The sequence below is a fragment of the Ambystoma mexicanum genome, chromosome 2q (assembly GCF_040938575.1).
Source record: "Ambystoma mexicanum isolate Mex_15411 chromosome 2q, UKY_AmexF1_1, whole genome shotgun sequence".
In the NCBI taxonomy this organism is placed as follows: domain Eukaryota; kingdom Metazoa; phylum Chordata; class Amphibia; order Caudata; family Ambystomatidae; genus Ambystoma; species Ambystoma mexicanum.
This window is the reverse complement of record NC_090924.1, coordinates 416935193-416951445: the sequence shown is the minus strand read 5'-3', so window position 1 is coordinate 416951445 and position 16253 is coordinate 416935193. Positions and strand designations below refer to the sequence as shown.

The 16253-nt window shown below is 42.3% G+C and overlaps 1 protein-coding gene across 2 annotated transcripts; it reads left to right on the top strand.

The window, feature by feature from the left end:
- The first annotated feature begins 10476 nt into the window (after positions 1-10476).
- LOC138568956 (uncharacterized) lies at positions 10477-15540 on the top strand. 2 transcript variants are annotated; one of them, XM_069646707.1, is made up of 3 exons: positions 10477-10579; positions 13152-13208; positions 14449-15540. In XM_069646707.1, exons 1-3 carry the CDS (start codon positions 10496-10498, stop codon positions 15409-15411), a joined length of 1104 nt encoding a protein of 367 aa, XP_069502808.1. In that variant the 5' UTR covers positions 10477-10495; the 3' UTR covers positions 15412-15540. The 2 variants fall into 2 exon arrangements, with proteins under 2 accessions (XP_069502808.1, XP_069502809.1); XM_069646708.1 differs by lacking the exon at positions 13152-13208 and having other exon boundaries at positions 10481-10579.
- Positions 15541-16253: the final 713 nt, after the last annotated feature.

Here is a 16253-nt window from a genome sequence, read left to right as displayed (position 1 = left end):
GACTTAACTGTACTACAATCAAAACTGAACAAAGAGCAGCGTACCATTTTTCAAGAAGTAACAAAAGAAATTTCACAGGGTGTACAACATGAAAATAAAGCATGTACCTGCCAAAATTACAAACCTATACTACTATACGTCAGTGGTGACGCTGGTTCAGGCAAAACATTCTTAATCAAAGTTATCAGTTAGTTCCCTCAACAATTAACAAACAACAAACTGTCAGCTGTTATAATTGCCCCCACAGGTTTAGCTGTCTACAACATAGGTGGTGTCACTTTACACCGATTCCTACTCCTTCCAGTAGAACACCAAAACAAATTATAATTTTACAAACGTTCTACAGAAGCTGCAATGGAACTACGCATTGTGTTAAAACAATTGAAAATGCTACTAATAAATGAAGTGAGCATGGTCTCCAACCTAATGTTAGCTTTGATTCACCTCAGATTGCAAGAAGTAATAAAAAAACTACAAAGAGATATTTGGAGGAAAACACATTGTTTTCGGAGATCTTCAATTGACACCAGTGAAAGGTGAACCTATTTTTAAAACCTTAGGACACAAACTCTGCCGTAAAACTGTTGGCAGCACAGGAAATGTCAACCTTTGCCAACATTTCCAATACAGAGAATTAACAGAAAACATGTGCCAATCTGCAGACCTCACTTACACCAACATTTTAAAAAGTATTAGAGTTGGTGTACTATCTCAAGAAGCACAAGCAATATTAAAAACCTGGCACATCCATGCACTTTATGGCCATAATTCATGTGCTACTGATGTCATGGAACAATTAGCACACAAAAATGTCAAATTGTATGTCCTTAATGCCAGCTCTTGCAAGCTGTTCCAAATTGAATGAAACAATGTTGAAAAATGAAATGCAACCAATAATTGAAATTTGCTCCACAGACAAACTGGACGTACATGGTATAACACTACCGATGTGTCAACAAGCCACAACAAGATTAAATACCTTTGAAAATTCTATCTCCAACACAGCTGGTTTGGAGAAAATATTAAAATTATCCTTAAACGTAACTTTGACGTGGAGCAAGGACTAGTTGATGGAACACTGGGTACAGTTGATGGCTTTCAAACATACCCACGTGACAACAACATTCAGTTTGTCAATATTCTCTTTGACAAACTTTCAGAAGTAAAAAGGATAGGGCGCTCAACAGCACGATTCCTTCTCTTCAAAGACATGTATGTACGCAGAGAACAATTTTCTCTAACTCTAGCATACACAGTCACCATTCACAAAATCACAAGGTCTTACCTTAGACAAAGCATTGATAGATATTGGGAACCCAGTCTTCAAAGAAGGCATGAGCTACGTAACACTATCACGCTTACGTACACTTGACGGTCTATTTCTAATCAACTTTGATGCAAGTAAAGTAAACTCTGATATGCCTTGTAGTTTAGAATACAATAGACTACGTTCACTATACACCCCCATCTAAAAACATATCCTGTTCCGTAAAAAGGAAAACGTTGTAAAAGAAAACTAATTCAAACAGAAACGCAACAGGATCTCACTGCAAATCCTCTAAAGATAGTAAAAGAAGCTAATACTTTATCAATTACCACAATCAAAGAAAAACCTATTACTCAAAGTAACTCAGGGACGTCTTCAAAGAAGCAACACACATCCCGAAAAAATGACTTGGACACAGAACTATCTGGTCCATTCAAATTTTCAAATATAACTGGTGTAAATTGCTATGCAAATGTAGCAATGAATATTCTATTTCAATTGCCACCAATTGTTGACAACATTTACTTACACAGTACAGACCAATTGTGTTTGCAAATGTTAGTCCTCCATAGAAACGCAACAAACAATCCTGACAACACGTATAGTGTTCATCGAATAAGACAAGAATTGGACTACTGTGCTGGAATGGTGAAATTCACTATAAACTCACAAGAAGATCCACAAGAATGTCTAATGTACTTACTACAAGTACTGGAAAACAAAAACATACCTATAAATTAAATCTTCCAGATTTCATACATGTGGAAACATACATGCACTCTATGGAACAATGTGGCACAGGAACAAATCCCTAATGAGCGCTTTGTGTATGTACCATACCTAATTGTGAATCCGTTCCATTTCTGGAACTTGTACAAAATGCAAACCATGGTAGATTATGTACTACCTGCAATTCAGATAATCGCTCCACCTTACTAATACAAACGCATAGTAAATACGTAATACTAATGCTTCTATGTTACAATGCAGATGGTACCAAAAACAACTGCAAGCTGACTGGATTCACACATGGTCAAGTAGCACCTGGTAAGAAAACCTTCACAACAATAGGTATAATCTACCACACAGGAGTCACAACCAATGCAGGTGACTACACTGAATATATAAAATAAGAAATGTGGATGGTTTGAATGTAATGATAGTACCATTACTGTAAAGCAGAGATTACCAGAAAATCTTACAAATGCTTATTTAATCTTCTTAAAACCAAAATTCAATGACTAATCTATACTTAAACATTAACAAAACTTCAATTAAAAAACTATAACCAGATAGAATACGCCAACAGGTATCTAACTGCCCCAAGATTTTGCAACAACCAAACAGATAAATCAATACCACTAAATTATAACATAAAATAGACAGTTAGAATATGCCAATAGGTATCTAACTACTCCAAAAATCAGCAACAAGCCAACAGATAGAACATTAGCCAGAAACAAGTGAACAATGAAAACAAATACTGTAGCATAACAAAAAATGTTTTTTTTAATCCGACATGGATTTATTTTCCCACAGACCCAATGATTTGAAAAACAAACATAGAAACTGAGCAAATTACACAGTACACTGGTTTGTAAACTACTAAATGTGAGGGTCGAAAAAAAGCTGAAATGTCTATTATGCAATTTAATAAGTCTTTATAAAATACATACACTAACATGCTCTTTTCTTTTATCACAGAAATTGAAACCGAATATGTGCTCCAGTTACCCAACTCATGAAAAAAATATATCCAATCTCAAAAAAATCAAACAGTAAGTATATTCTAATACAATGCAAAATAACAGAACCATTGAAGCAAACAATCTAACCATACACCAGAATACAAAAAGTTTACATCCATGCATATGTTATATTGCAGTGTTTGTTACAAAACTCTACAATCTTAATGGCATTAGCCAAAACTTCAAATACAAACTATACAAATCAAACAGCACACAAACTGTAGATTTGCAAATATTTGATTCTATGGGTGCAGTCTATGGGTGTGATGTGCTGCAGTGGCTGTGGCCAGGGCCTAGAGTCTTGGGTGTATGGCCTTTGGCCTACGGCCTTGGGCCATGCACCCAAGACTCTAGGCCCTGGCCACAACCACTGCGGCATATCATACCCATAGAATCAAACATTTTAACTGTCTATATGGGCCCACCCACATCATACTTTTTGCAATGTTTAGTGAGGATTCATCCAGGGAGAGCAAAGTTATAAGCCACCCATGGTGTCTTATAACTTTGGTGCATATAACTTCGGTCGGCCATGCACCCAAGACTATAGGCCCTGGCCACAACCAGCGCAGCATATCACACCCATGGTGGCTTATAACTTCAGTGCTTATAACATCGGTTTTGGGTGCTTTGGCCATGCACCCAAGACACTAGGCCCTGGCCACAACCACCGCAGCATATCACATCCATAGAATCAAACATTTTAACTTTGGCATATGGGCAATTTTTATGTCCGCGTACACTGCGCGTGTCCTTAGAACGGTTTCAACTTGCCTGCGGACTGCACGGACAGGAATACTGTCCTTAGGACACCCCTCATTTTCACTAATTACGGACATCCCTGACAGCGAGGACATGGCGAATACATCAGTAGCACCTGCCACCTAAACAAATACAGTATTTGACCCATCTCTTACTCCCCAAACCTCCCCAAGCACTCTTGCACACCAAAACACTCCCCAAAATGACATTTTGCCTCGGTTCGCCGCCGCGCTGTCGGCAGATCCAAGATGCCGGGCGCATCGGAAAAAAATCTGATGCACTTCACGCTCTTCACCATTCAATCAGGGAATGCATCACATGTCCGCGGACATGACGTCAGCCGATTAGCCAATCGGTGTCCTACACGTGGAGCGAACAGGGAAGTGTGTCCGCGGAGCGGACATAGATATCACTAAGATTTTGAGACCTACTTTTTGATCCTTTTTTTAAAAAAACTACTGGACAGATTATCACCAAATTTACAAAAGCACGCTTTCGGGACCAAGCCGCTGCTCCTGCCACAAATTTGGTGAAAATCCAGTGGTTTGCGCTGTAGGCGTGTGCAAAGTTTTTTCCCCATTCAGTCTATTGGAAATAAATCATTTTGGGACCCCCCCTATAACTTTGCCCACCCTGGACCAAACCTCACCAAACTTTTCAAATAGATTCAGAGTTTGCCATATACTTTTTTTTTGCAAAGTTTGGTGATGATTCATCCAGGGAGAGTGAAGTTATAAACTACCAGAAAAGTGTTCTTCCTATGGGATTAGCAACTCAACTTAACCATAACTACACAGCCACTATTGTGGCTGTGTAATATATACATACACACACACACACGTATTGAAGAACATGTAAGCATACCTGTACTCTGTTTTGTTAGATGCAGACCTTGTTGAATCTGGAACTAGAAATCTTGGGACAGTTGCACAGTAGTTTTTGATCCAGATGACTTTCATTTTACAGTAGATATGTACTCTGGGAATTCAAGTGTACATCTGAAATGTTGAACTGAGATGACAGGCTTAGGTGTAGAGGTTTTGGATGTGATTGGTGGATGGATGTGTGGTTTTGGATGTGATTGGTGGATGGATGTGTGACTATCTGAAAGCAGCAAATGAGGGAGTTTTGAGAACATGAAAATGGAAAGGGTAGAAGGGCTGCCCCTGAGTTACGGGCTCCATTGACACTGCAGTAGTCTGCAGACAGCACGTGCCATATCCAAGTCTTTTGAAAATGTCTGGCATGGAAAGGGTACTCTGGGGATTAGCCAATCAGGATTGCTGCATGTCGTGTACAGGAAGAGAGCGTAGAAGGATTTTTCTTTGCAGGAGTTGCGAGCGCACTGAAAATGGCTATGGCCATGTGTTTGAGAAGGCTGACTATGTGGATTTTGGAGGACTCTTCAATTCAGTCATTGAAGGTGTATGATGAAAATCAATGCATCTTTAGAAGTATTGGATTCGCAGAAGTGGATGTTTTGTGGCATGTAGTTTGTGGCTTAAACTGGGCAAGCTAGTTTTCATTCTGTGAGAGTATGGCCCACTCAAATGTCCAGACATTGTAATTGTGCATTGTGGAGGGGGCAGGTTGGAGTTTGTGACTCCAGAGTATTTGCAGGTTGCTGTGAAGGAAATATTTTTAAAAGCCTAATGGAACTGTTTTCTGCTGCCAAGATTATTTGTTCTGCAATAAATCAAAGGCAAACATGGAGATGTCTAACACACTTTTTTCAGTCCACAAATGAAAGAATCAAGGCAGCTTGTCAATAAAGCTGTATCTGCTTTTTTATATACTGCAAGAATGCCATCTTTTTAGAATGACAATATAAGGTGTGATTGTGTGATTTTTTGTCGTCAAGATGGAGTTAATTTCATAGATATCGGAAATGCAATTTTCCTTTACAATAATAGGAATGCATTGAAAACGTTCCTGTAAGAAAATTGTAAGGGAACATGTAGAGTGTACAGTAATGCTGTAAATAAAAGCAAAAATAAAGGGAAAAAAGTTGCTTGTTACAAACCCCCCTAAAAGAAAGGTTTGTTTCAGAGCCACCACTAAAGATTAAATAACTTAAATTGTGTTTTATTTCCACCACCCTTTGAGTCCTGCAGCGTTCGCAGGTGGCACGTGCCACACATGGGTCTTTTAAGGTAGACTGGGATGGAGAGGGCACTGCGGAAGCCATGGACAGTTGTGAGTGTCCGTGGAAATTGGAGGATCAGCCAATCAAGTTTCCTGGGTGTGGAGTAGGGAAAGAGGGTAGCAGGAGTGTAGATAGTAGGAGTTGTGAGAGGACTGAAAATGGCCAAGGAAATGTCTTTGAGAAGGCAGAATGTGTGGGTTTGGGGGACTCTTGGGTCCATTGTTTGAAGGTGTATGCTGAGCATTATGGAACAGTCGAAAATGTTAGATTCGCTGATTTGGAAGTGTTCTGGTATGGAGTGTGAGGCATGAAGAGGGTGGACCTGCTCACATTGCAAAATAAGTTGATGATGTAGTATGTGTTTACTGGACATTTGAATCTGGCTTTCGTTTATGACATTTAAGTCTCTTTTGTGCTTCTTTATATTTCCCTCACTGGATCTCCCCCTTCCACCACCCCTTTTCCTCACATTGGAAGGTGTATGTTTTTATTTTTTACTCTTCTGTTTTATTTCTTTGCACCACAGAAGGTTTGATGCAATAACGTTTTTGTACAATAATAATACTTTTCTTATCATTTTAAACACAGTGTACTGTAGTGCTCATTTGACACAGTGTTGGTTTAAAGATGTAAGAACATTAATGTTCTTATATTTAACACAGTTTGGTCTAATAAACGATCAAACGTGCAACACACCTTTTTGGCAGGAACTTTTTTTTTAATCTTTTGCATTTGGTCTTAAAGACTACCCCCACACTAATATTAAATACATGACTTATTTTTCATTGGGTGTTTGCACAAAATTATGCTACATGTGAGGCACAAACTGATCATACAGCAGTCGCCAAAGAAGAACCACGGATAACCATTGTTTCTCAATTATTAAACATATTGAAGAGTCTGCCACAGTCTCCTGTGTTTAAGTAACACTTCCTTAATAGAAGTGCCAACATGCAATATGCAAAAGCAGGACTGTCTGAAAGTGGGCCCACTAAGCAGCTATGCACCATTTTTACAGAATATACCTTCTTTTGGGGGCATCAAATACATGAAAACATTTCCCAGAATGTGTACTAGTAAGGCTAAAGGATTGGGTTTTTCAAACATTAGATAAGACCCCACACATTCAGGAGGCACTGACGGTTCTCCAGCTGTAGCCAATGCATCATCTGCTTTCTGGTTCCATCACTCAGTCTATCATCTTATCACTCTCCACTCTACGTGCATCTGATACAGGTTAGCAAAATGAAATTGTTTTTTCAGTGGCGATGCCAGCATATGTTCGTTGGACACGATTTCGAATTTTCCTTGGGTACACATGACTTAAAAGGGGGCAGCACTGGCATATATTGTTACGGCTATTTTTCACATGTGACAACTTTCTATGACACTGAGCTCATTTGATGATACATGGTTTTCTAACAAAGAGAACTAAAGGCACTAAATGTAAATAAAAGACAGATTTTGGAGCTGCTACTGTGTTCATGCTTGTATCATGGGCACAGTCTGCTTTTGAAATGGCATCCGTTGTGAAATGATATGTGGGACACCCTTTAGTCCCATCCCCAGCTTCCCCCTAAAGAGTTGCTCACATACCCCCAATTTCATGACACCCCCCACCTTGGTGTTGCATCTTTTTAAATTGCTGAGAGCCACCAGTGGTGTCTTCTGTGTTAAGATAAGGACCACGGACAAGGTTCTAAACTGCTCTCAATAACAACAGAGCTATGACTTCACGGTACAATCCGTTTAAGCGCCGGCCATTTCAGCATGCCCCTTTGGCTGCAGAGCCCTTTTTGACGTGGCCAAAGTGGTGCAAAAGCCAATTTGGTGCAAGCCTTTTGGCGCGAGGGTCGTTTGGACGTGGCTGATATTGCAGCCTATGTGCAAACTGACCTCATGCCAAATGGGCCCTCTGGGTGCCCTAACCCCTGTGAGAAATTCTGAGCTCGTGAAGCAGATGCCCACGTTTATTAAATGCATATTTTCTTACATGTAGGGCCCAGGCAAATTATAGATTTCGGGAGCTGTTCGACAACATTGATAGAGGGTTCCCCTAAACATTAAATGGGTAATAACTTTTGCGTCCTTATAATACAGAGCTGTTAAAAAAAATCAGTCATTTTAACCTCCTAGCAACAAGTCCAAAGGAGGCCTGATTTTCTGCAGAATTAAAAAAAAATGTTGACAAACCATTACAACACAATAGCTTAAAAAATGAGTAAACACTTTATAATCATTGCAAAAATGTTCTATTGTTTGTTTGGCGAACTGGCAGTCTTCAGGATAAACCCTAAGTGAAAAAAACAAGAAACCCTATGGCCCTAATTCCCAGAAGCATTTTATAATGGCGCAATCCCATAGGAAAACGCTCTGTGAATCAGGCCCTATATCGTTGCAGTGCTATTTACGCTTGCTGCTGAAAAAAGAACATGTGGCGCTGAATATACCTTGGCGCCGAGACATCTGTGTTATCTTTTGCAGCCGCAAGTAGACATGCTGTTGCTGCTGCGTGGCAATGCTTTGGCTCCATCGGATCAACATGTTGCAGCTTTGCCCAATCTAAACATATAGACAAAAGTACAGAGTTTTGAACAACCTTCAAAACGTGTATCATTTACACTTAAACAGGGGTCAAGTCCTAAAAGTTAAGCGTCCCGGCAGGACAGCTCGGCGGCCACGTGTTTGCCTTGGAAGCAAGACGACACAAAGCAAAACAGGTTCGATCCCCGGGTACGCGCTTAGAAACCTCTAGGTATTTAAGAGCATTATAAATACGCAACTAAGACAAACAAATAAAACAATTACGCAACTAATAAAAAAAATATACAATTCCTGTAACAGCGCCTTGATGCCTATGGGCTGTGTGAGCGGTTTAAACATGTAAAAATAAAAATGAAGTGGAGGTACTCATCAGCAAGCGCAATGCAGTGTGATGTCGCCAGAAATCAGCATATAAAGTTGAAATGTGCACAATATGCAAATGTTTATGTAATTATTTGAATTGTATAATTGTTTGTATACGAATGTTTTGATTAATCTATGTATTGAAAATGTGCTAAATATTTGGTTCTGAAATGTAATTGATCATATTTTTTATTCTATATATTTGAAAGGATGATTTTATTATCAACATCAAATAAAAAATTAAAAAATATGCACGTTTCATTAAATTGGCTTTGCATAACTACTGAACAGGACGAATGGCATTTGCCTTTCATAAAATCAACACACACAAACACACACACACAAAACCAAGAGAGGATATTTTCTTCCACTAGTGTTTTTGAAAACTTCTTTAAACAGTGTGCATGTTTTAAACTCCAAGACCCAATACAAATGTTTTCCCTGGGACTTTCAGTACCGAAATGGCTACTTTAGACATTACAACTTTAGTTTGTTATTTTTCATCAGGTCATACAGTGCAAAGGTGAAGTCTCCAGCTGACTGTGGTTTGATCCCCGAGGTCAGCTTTAATTCATAAATTCAAAGAGGTCATTCAATGTTGCTCATTTTAGCTGGGGGGACTGAGTCCACCCTCTGAATAAAGTGGGTGGACTCCGTCCCCCCGCCTGTACCCTCGACTTGAGCTCTGCACTAAAAGCCATACCCACAGCTCATAAATGAAAAGCAGCAAGCGCGAATTTCATTAAAAAACACACTTAAAAATGTAATAGATTTGATAGGAATGGAACTGGTTTGTAGTTTATCAAATCAGCAAACAGTCATTCCCAAAATGGAAGAGAATACATGAATCCATTATAAATATAACACATCCACAAATATATGTGCTGTAGCTAACACAATATCTATGATGTACTCGTCCTAAAACGAATGGCAATTTGCGACGAAAATGAAATTTATTGAATCAGGTACCTCATCTATTAATGGTTTGCTCCAGTCGCTGCATGCTTCTTTCCAGGCACTGTCCAGGAGAAGTGCAGCCAACATCAGAATACGCAGTTCGGCACCGAAACGTCCAGCGCCCAATGATTCCCTCCCCTTACTGGCTGCGGCCAATAGGGCGCGCCGAAACAGGACCTGCGGACACACATTCGCGCCGAAACGTCCCGCGCCCAAACAATCGCGCCGAGATGATGGCAAAATACTCACTTCATACTTTATGTTGTAGCACTCTCTAGTGGCTAAAATGGCAACCACAAATTGAAACCAGAAATTCTGCGGCCATGCTCGTCTTAGTCTACTTTCATATTTGCTTTATTTCTCTATGTGGGGCCATTCAGCGACGATTTGTGTACTTTTAATGTAATTTCACTATACTGAGCAGAATTGTTGGCTTTTGGAGTAATAAATAGGCAAGTCATCCGTGTTGCGAGTCTACGTGCCAGCGTACGAGGCAGCAGGTTGGGACTCCCACACAGACGTCGCTCACCCTGCAGGAAAACAACTTGGTCACGGCCCACCATCTCAAAGGAAATGCTATGCATTGCTTTAAACCATATCACAACACCAGGGGTGCATTGTGGGATGTGAAGTCCGGCCGGCAGCTTGAGTGCCTCAGAAGTCTAATTGAGTTCACCAGCACCTGCAGCAATTAGGCCCGGAAGGGGAATGCACAGAATAAAAGGAACCAAGACAGGCTGTATTTCCTACTGGCTGCGAGAGAGGGCTGTGTTTTCTGAGGTTGAGCCCTGGGTGAGTGCACGTATTTAGTATAAAGGTCGTCTCACCGCCTGACGCTATCTACAGGGCAGTTAATGTACTTAGTGAGCCATGATTTTACTATCAATGTAAGCGTTTGTGAACAAGGCAGGCAACGACTACCCTTTCAAATCCTACGCATGAATTCCCGAACTTTTTAGTCGTTTGTTTGGGTATCAATTTTAGTTTCACCCAAAAGACGTCCGTTAATACATTTTTATAATGCTAAGAATCGTAAACTTTGGGAACTAGGTACCTGGTCACAATTCCAAAATGTGTCTACATGTAACTAATTATACTGGCTGGGGCGTGGTCGCTCGGCTACTTTTCGCCACTTTGTGCCTCCGCCGCCTCGAAAGAATTGTTTGGTGTATACTGATAGTATACATGTCAACCTTCTGGCGTGTGCCAACCGCCTAGTAATGAGCTCACAAACCCGTCAAGCCCAAGACACGCCATATCATTGAGTGGGCTCTCGCCTGACAAAAGCGGCTGTTTTCACCCGCCTGAGGCCACGAAAGGCTCCGAGCTGTGCTGATTCTATACCTAATAAATGGTCTGCACTCGTGTGCTCGTTACAGGAGGAACTACGCAATGGACGGACTGGAACCCTATTGCACATTTTGTAGATTTTTTTTCAGTGGCCTACTCTAAACCGGCGGGTGCCCAATTCGTCCTATGAGTGCATTTTGAGTGCATGCCCATTACTTCAAGCGCCCTGACCATGTGACTACAGATTTGCGGTACTGAGGCTGAGCTAGTAAACCATTAACTGAGTGAATACACCTCGGACCTGTTTTTTGAAGCATAATCTGGTGCACTTTTTTGGGGCGGGGATTTTTTTTTTTTTCTTCTAGCATCAAGGTTCGTATCGGCTGTTCACAGGTGTCCTTACAGCCTAGCAAAGGCTAAACCTTCCTTTATGCTTGTGTTGGGGGGAGGGGGGGGCGGGGGTGGATCACAGAACACTGCAGTGTGAGGTGAAAGATGAAAATGTGTTGCTTCCAAGTAGTGTTTAGATGGGAGTCTTCTAGGGCCAGGCTTCTGAGAGACTACAGTTGGGTGAATGGGGTATGAGGCATGTGGGGGAGGTGCAAAACTGGACCTATTGATACCAAGCTCCTCCATCTTAATTATATCAAGTCCCAAATTCCAGTCTTGCATAATTCCTGCGAAGGAGCAGCCTGCTTCTAGCTTGCATATCAAGGGTGCTTCAGAGTTCTGGTGGCATTCTCTTGACTGTAGCATGCATTCCCAAAACCCTAGCTGCTAGGCGTGTTGCAGACCACTTAAATTAGCCTTCCCCCATTTGATGGGGCTACATAAACCCCCTCACCATGCTGTTTTGCTACTTGTCAAACTGACGTTACGTTAGCCCACACAAGGCTCTTGCATTGTATCGCTGGACACTGCCTCCTGCCAGGGTCTGGGTTGTAATCCCAGTTGGCTAGTCACAAATGGGCTGTCCATTCCCCGCCCCCCAGGATGGGGGATAACGCCCCCTCCTGCCTTTAAATTGTGCTCCCCTTATTGACTCACCAGGAAGTGACCTAAAATATAACTTTGTAAATTGTCTGCTTGCTGTTTCCTGCAATGTCTTCTAATGCATCTCCCCTGTGCACTGCACTGCCACATGAACTCCCTGAAACTCTGACTTGCTTTGCTATTGGACTGTGCTGCTTGTCCTGGACACCAGAATAATGCATTGCATCTCCTGAAGGGATCCTTGTGGCAGAAGATCATTAACCAGTGATGGCGCGTCACTGAAGGCATAGCTCACAGTAGTTGTTCTGGAACTGGAAACGTACAGGGAGTGAGAGTTGTCTGGTAGTTCAGAGGGTTGAGACCTATAAAGCGCAGAAACCGTGACTGTTTGGCCTGACCCCAATTTGGTTAAGAATTAAAATACTAAACCCTCGGAACATCAAGGGATTGTGCAAGGTTTTATCATCATTAATCCCAGGTTATGGCTCACCGTCCTTTGTGTATTGAAAAATGACTTGTTAATGAGCACAGGGCCTGGACTAGATACTAGACTATCACTGTGCTAATTTATAGATGAAGAATTTGTGGAATCAAAATGAAATCTTGAACTGCGAAAGCAACTGCGTAGAGACGACTATTGGGTTTCTATCGGTGGCCACGGGTTTCTATCGGTGGCCACGGGATGTATTGTGCGAGCTTGGTGCATGCTGGGGCCACGAGAGTTCTCCACGTTTTGAGGAATGGGAGGGGGCGGGGTGGCCATGAACCCAGGCAATTTTGGCAAGGCCTACTTTACTGATGCAAGGTCATGGCTGAGTGATGGGAGGAGCTTTCATATGTTGCAGTTTAATGTAACCACATTGTAAGTCGAATTGCTGATGGAGGGGTGAGATGCAGCACTGCATGGCTAATTTACCCCTCACTGGGTAAGAATGAATAGACTTGAACTGGCTGAGGACCGGGCAAATATGCTGCAGATGGTTCAGTCAGGCTTTGAAGCAAGAGGGGGAATGAGAGTTTTTTTTTGGGGTTTTTTGGGTACGGTTCTTAAATGTTTAAAACAGATTCTTATTTTCCACAGGACGTTGCACAGAGGGGTGTGGATTATCTGCAAGGAAAATCTGCCATATTAAAAATGGTAACTATAGAGTTCTTGCTCTTGCAGCCTGATCGCATGTGCTACACTGCTTTGAATACAGATACCTGGCTGACCCAGCAAAGCTGACCTTTTACTTCACCCCGCCCTAGAGTTCTCACTAGCATTTCTTGCCATGTTGGGGCAAGAGCAGGAATCCACAGAAAGTGTTATTCGGGGAGTTCAGCTGCCAAAACTTTGGTCGTTTCGAAGATTCTACCCCACCTTCATGTCTAATGCTGGCTACCTTATTTTGACTCTGGAGCTCTGAACCTAGTCAGACCTACAGCTATAGCAACATGCCTTTCTGTTATGTGCAGGTTCCCACTGCAACATAATACTAGACTACGTGATTTTTTAAATCCACAAACTGGGAACCATGTTTTCCCTAATCGTGGGAACAATTGGCTCCATGCCTTGATGGCCCTTTTTGTTGCATCCCCTTGACTATAAGCACTGGCAAGCATTCTTTTTATTTTGCATTATAGACCTCGACATCATTCCCTGTGTATACCTAGTCTATGGTGGTTTAATTGCAATGTTATCATTCCATACATATTGCTTGTTTTCAAGATACTATGTGGTGAAAAGTCTTGATTGGATTCTAACAATCTGCATAGGGCACTCACTCGCCACTTAAATCTTTCCCCATCTGTAGGGCACTCACTCACCACTCTTTCCCCATCTGCACAACCGTGTGCTTCGAGGGAAGCTACCGGAGGCTTGTGATCTGTAGGGCACTCACTCACCACTCTTTCCCCATCTGCACAACCGTGTGCTATGAGGGAAGCTGCCAGAGGCTTGTGATCTGTAGGGCACTCACTCGCCACTCTTTCCCCATCTGCACAACCGTGTGCTTTGAGGGAAGCTGCCAGAGGCTTGTGATCTGTAGGGCACTCACTCACCACTCTTTCCCCATCTGCACAACCATGTGCTTTGAGGGAAGCTGCCAGAGGCTTGTGTAATCGACCAATCGCACCACCCACTCACCCCAGAACACTAAGAGCTTAGTTGTCAAATGTTGTGATCAGTTGCAAATGTTCGTTTCGCTTAAAATCTACTTATGTACCTTGTCACAGGTTTCACACATTCCAAGTTCACTATGCACATTCTCTTTCTTACTCTTCAGCAGCTACAGTGTCATGAAGCTAGATGATGAACAAACACTCCTTGCCCTTAAGTAGGTGTAGGAGTAGAAGCCACTTAGTAATGTGAATCTGACTCCTGTTTTATTATCTTTCAGGTGATGCTTAGAGGTCTAGGTGCTCTGGAAGTGTTCCTTGACACGGAGGAAGGAGCCGCCTTTGTAACCGACAATGACATGTATATGAGTTGCAATGCTGATTTCAAATGCAGTGTGCTCCACACAGTGGAGCAGAAAGACCCCTCTTGCAAGTTCCAGGTGTCCATTGTTCCATCTGGCAAAGTTCTTCTGCAGGACTACCGTGGCTTGTATCTCAGTTCAATCTTACCCAATGGTGTCCGCTTTCTGGAGCCAGACTGCCCAGCTGCTGACGTGCTGTGTGAGTTTGAGCCCTACTATGAAGATGACAAAGTGGCCCTGCGAGCTGCCAATGGGATGTTCCTCTGCCGTGTGTTCCAGCGCTATCATTATATAGAGCCATCCCGACCTAACCCTGATGAATGTTGCCGTTTCCGTCTTGTGCTTGGAGATCTTCTGTGCCCTTCATTTGAAATCACTGCTGTGAAGCTTGAGAACCTCTCCAAGGTTAAGTGCCAGCCTTGTGTTCTGAAGAAGGAGACCTTTATCAATAGGATGGATGTACCCCAAGACCATGTCTTCAATTTGACCTGGGATGTCAGAACCATTGAAACCACCACTTGGTCTAGGGCCTGGGGGATGGATTCAAAGTGCACCTTCAACTTCACTCTACTGGGCATAGAAGGCACAGTTTCCTACAATGGCACATACCACAAGACTGCCATATTTAGGCACACTGTACGCGAGGAAAGGTCTGCAACGGTCAATGTACTTCCAAATAGCCGTGCCACTGCGTACCTGGTGGTGGCCAAGCAAGAGAGTGCAGAGATACCATTCACTGCTACTATCAAAAAGGTGAGGTCTGATGGCAACTCTGTGGTCACACATGAAAATGGCAAGTGGAAGGGGCTGGTTTATGACACGGTCACCTTGGAGATCAAGCAGGAAGACCTGAGAGATGAAACTCCCTGCAAAATCCTGTAACATCAAATGCATAGCCCTCTCTTGCAGCATAGTGATGGCAAACTGCCATTCTTAATCGTATCTGTTTTGTAAAGCATTTTTATGTCGGTGTGTTTTCTACTGTGACCAATAAAGCTGGACAAAACATTCTATGATCTCCTAGTATATATCGAGAGGGTCTTTGTGCCCAACCGTCGCTGGAAAGCATGTTTCCTGTATAGTCTTTTGTTTACTGTTCTTGCTATGGTCCTTACCTTTTTATTTTTGCTTGAGCCAACAAATGCACTTGCAGCAGAGGGAAGAGGTTATTTAGTAGTTGTTACCCAAAGCTTCAAATGCAATCCATGTTTGTTACCTTCAGGTCTCTACGTGGCTGTATTGCATGGAGGCTTCCTATGGTGTTTGCAGCGATGGCTCTTGAGCTAAAGGCCACCACATCCACTTTTCATATGGGATCATGTCTGAGAACGCCATTCAAACTAAATATTTCAGTCTGGAAGCTGAAAATGCAAGCTCATGAACCAATTTCTATGAAAAAGTAGCATGCACATTATTAAGAGGTTGGATTGTGGGACAATCAAAATGTACGCCATATGATTGAATATTACATTGGAGTGCCGGTCACATGGTCGGGTGAGTTTGTCTACACCCTCGCCCCGTCACCCCCACCCCTATATCTACATTGCATCATTGTTCACAGCCTTCGTACAAAGGCTAAAGCACCTACTGAGCGCTCACACGGCTACAAATCAACCACCAATACAACCATAAAGGCAAAACGGGGCGAGTTGAGATGCATCTCCTGCCTTTTGTGGTAATGCGGGCCAAGGGATATTGGGGGGCGTGAATGTGCTTCATTAGCA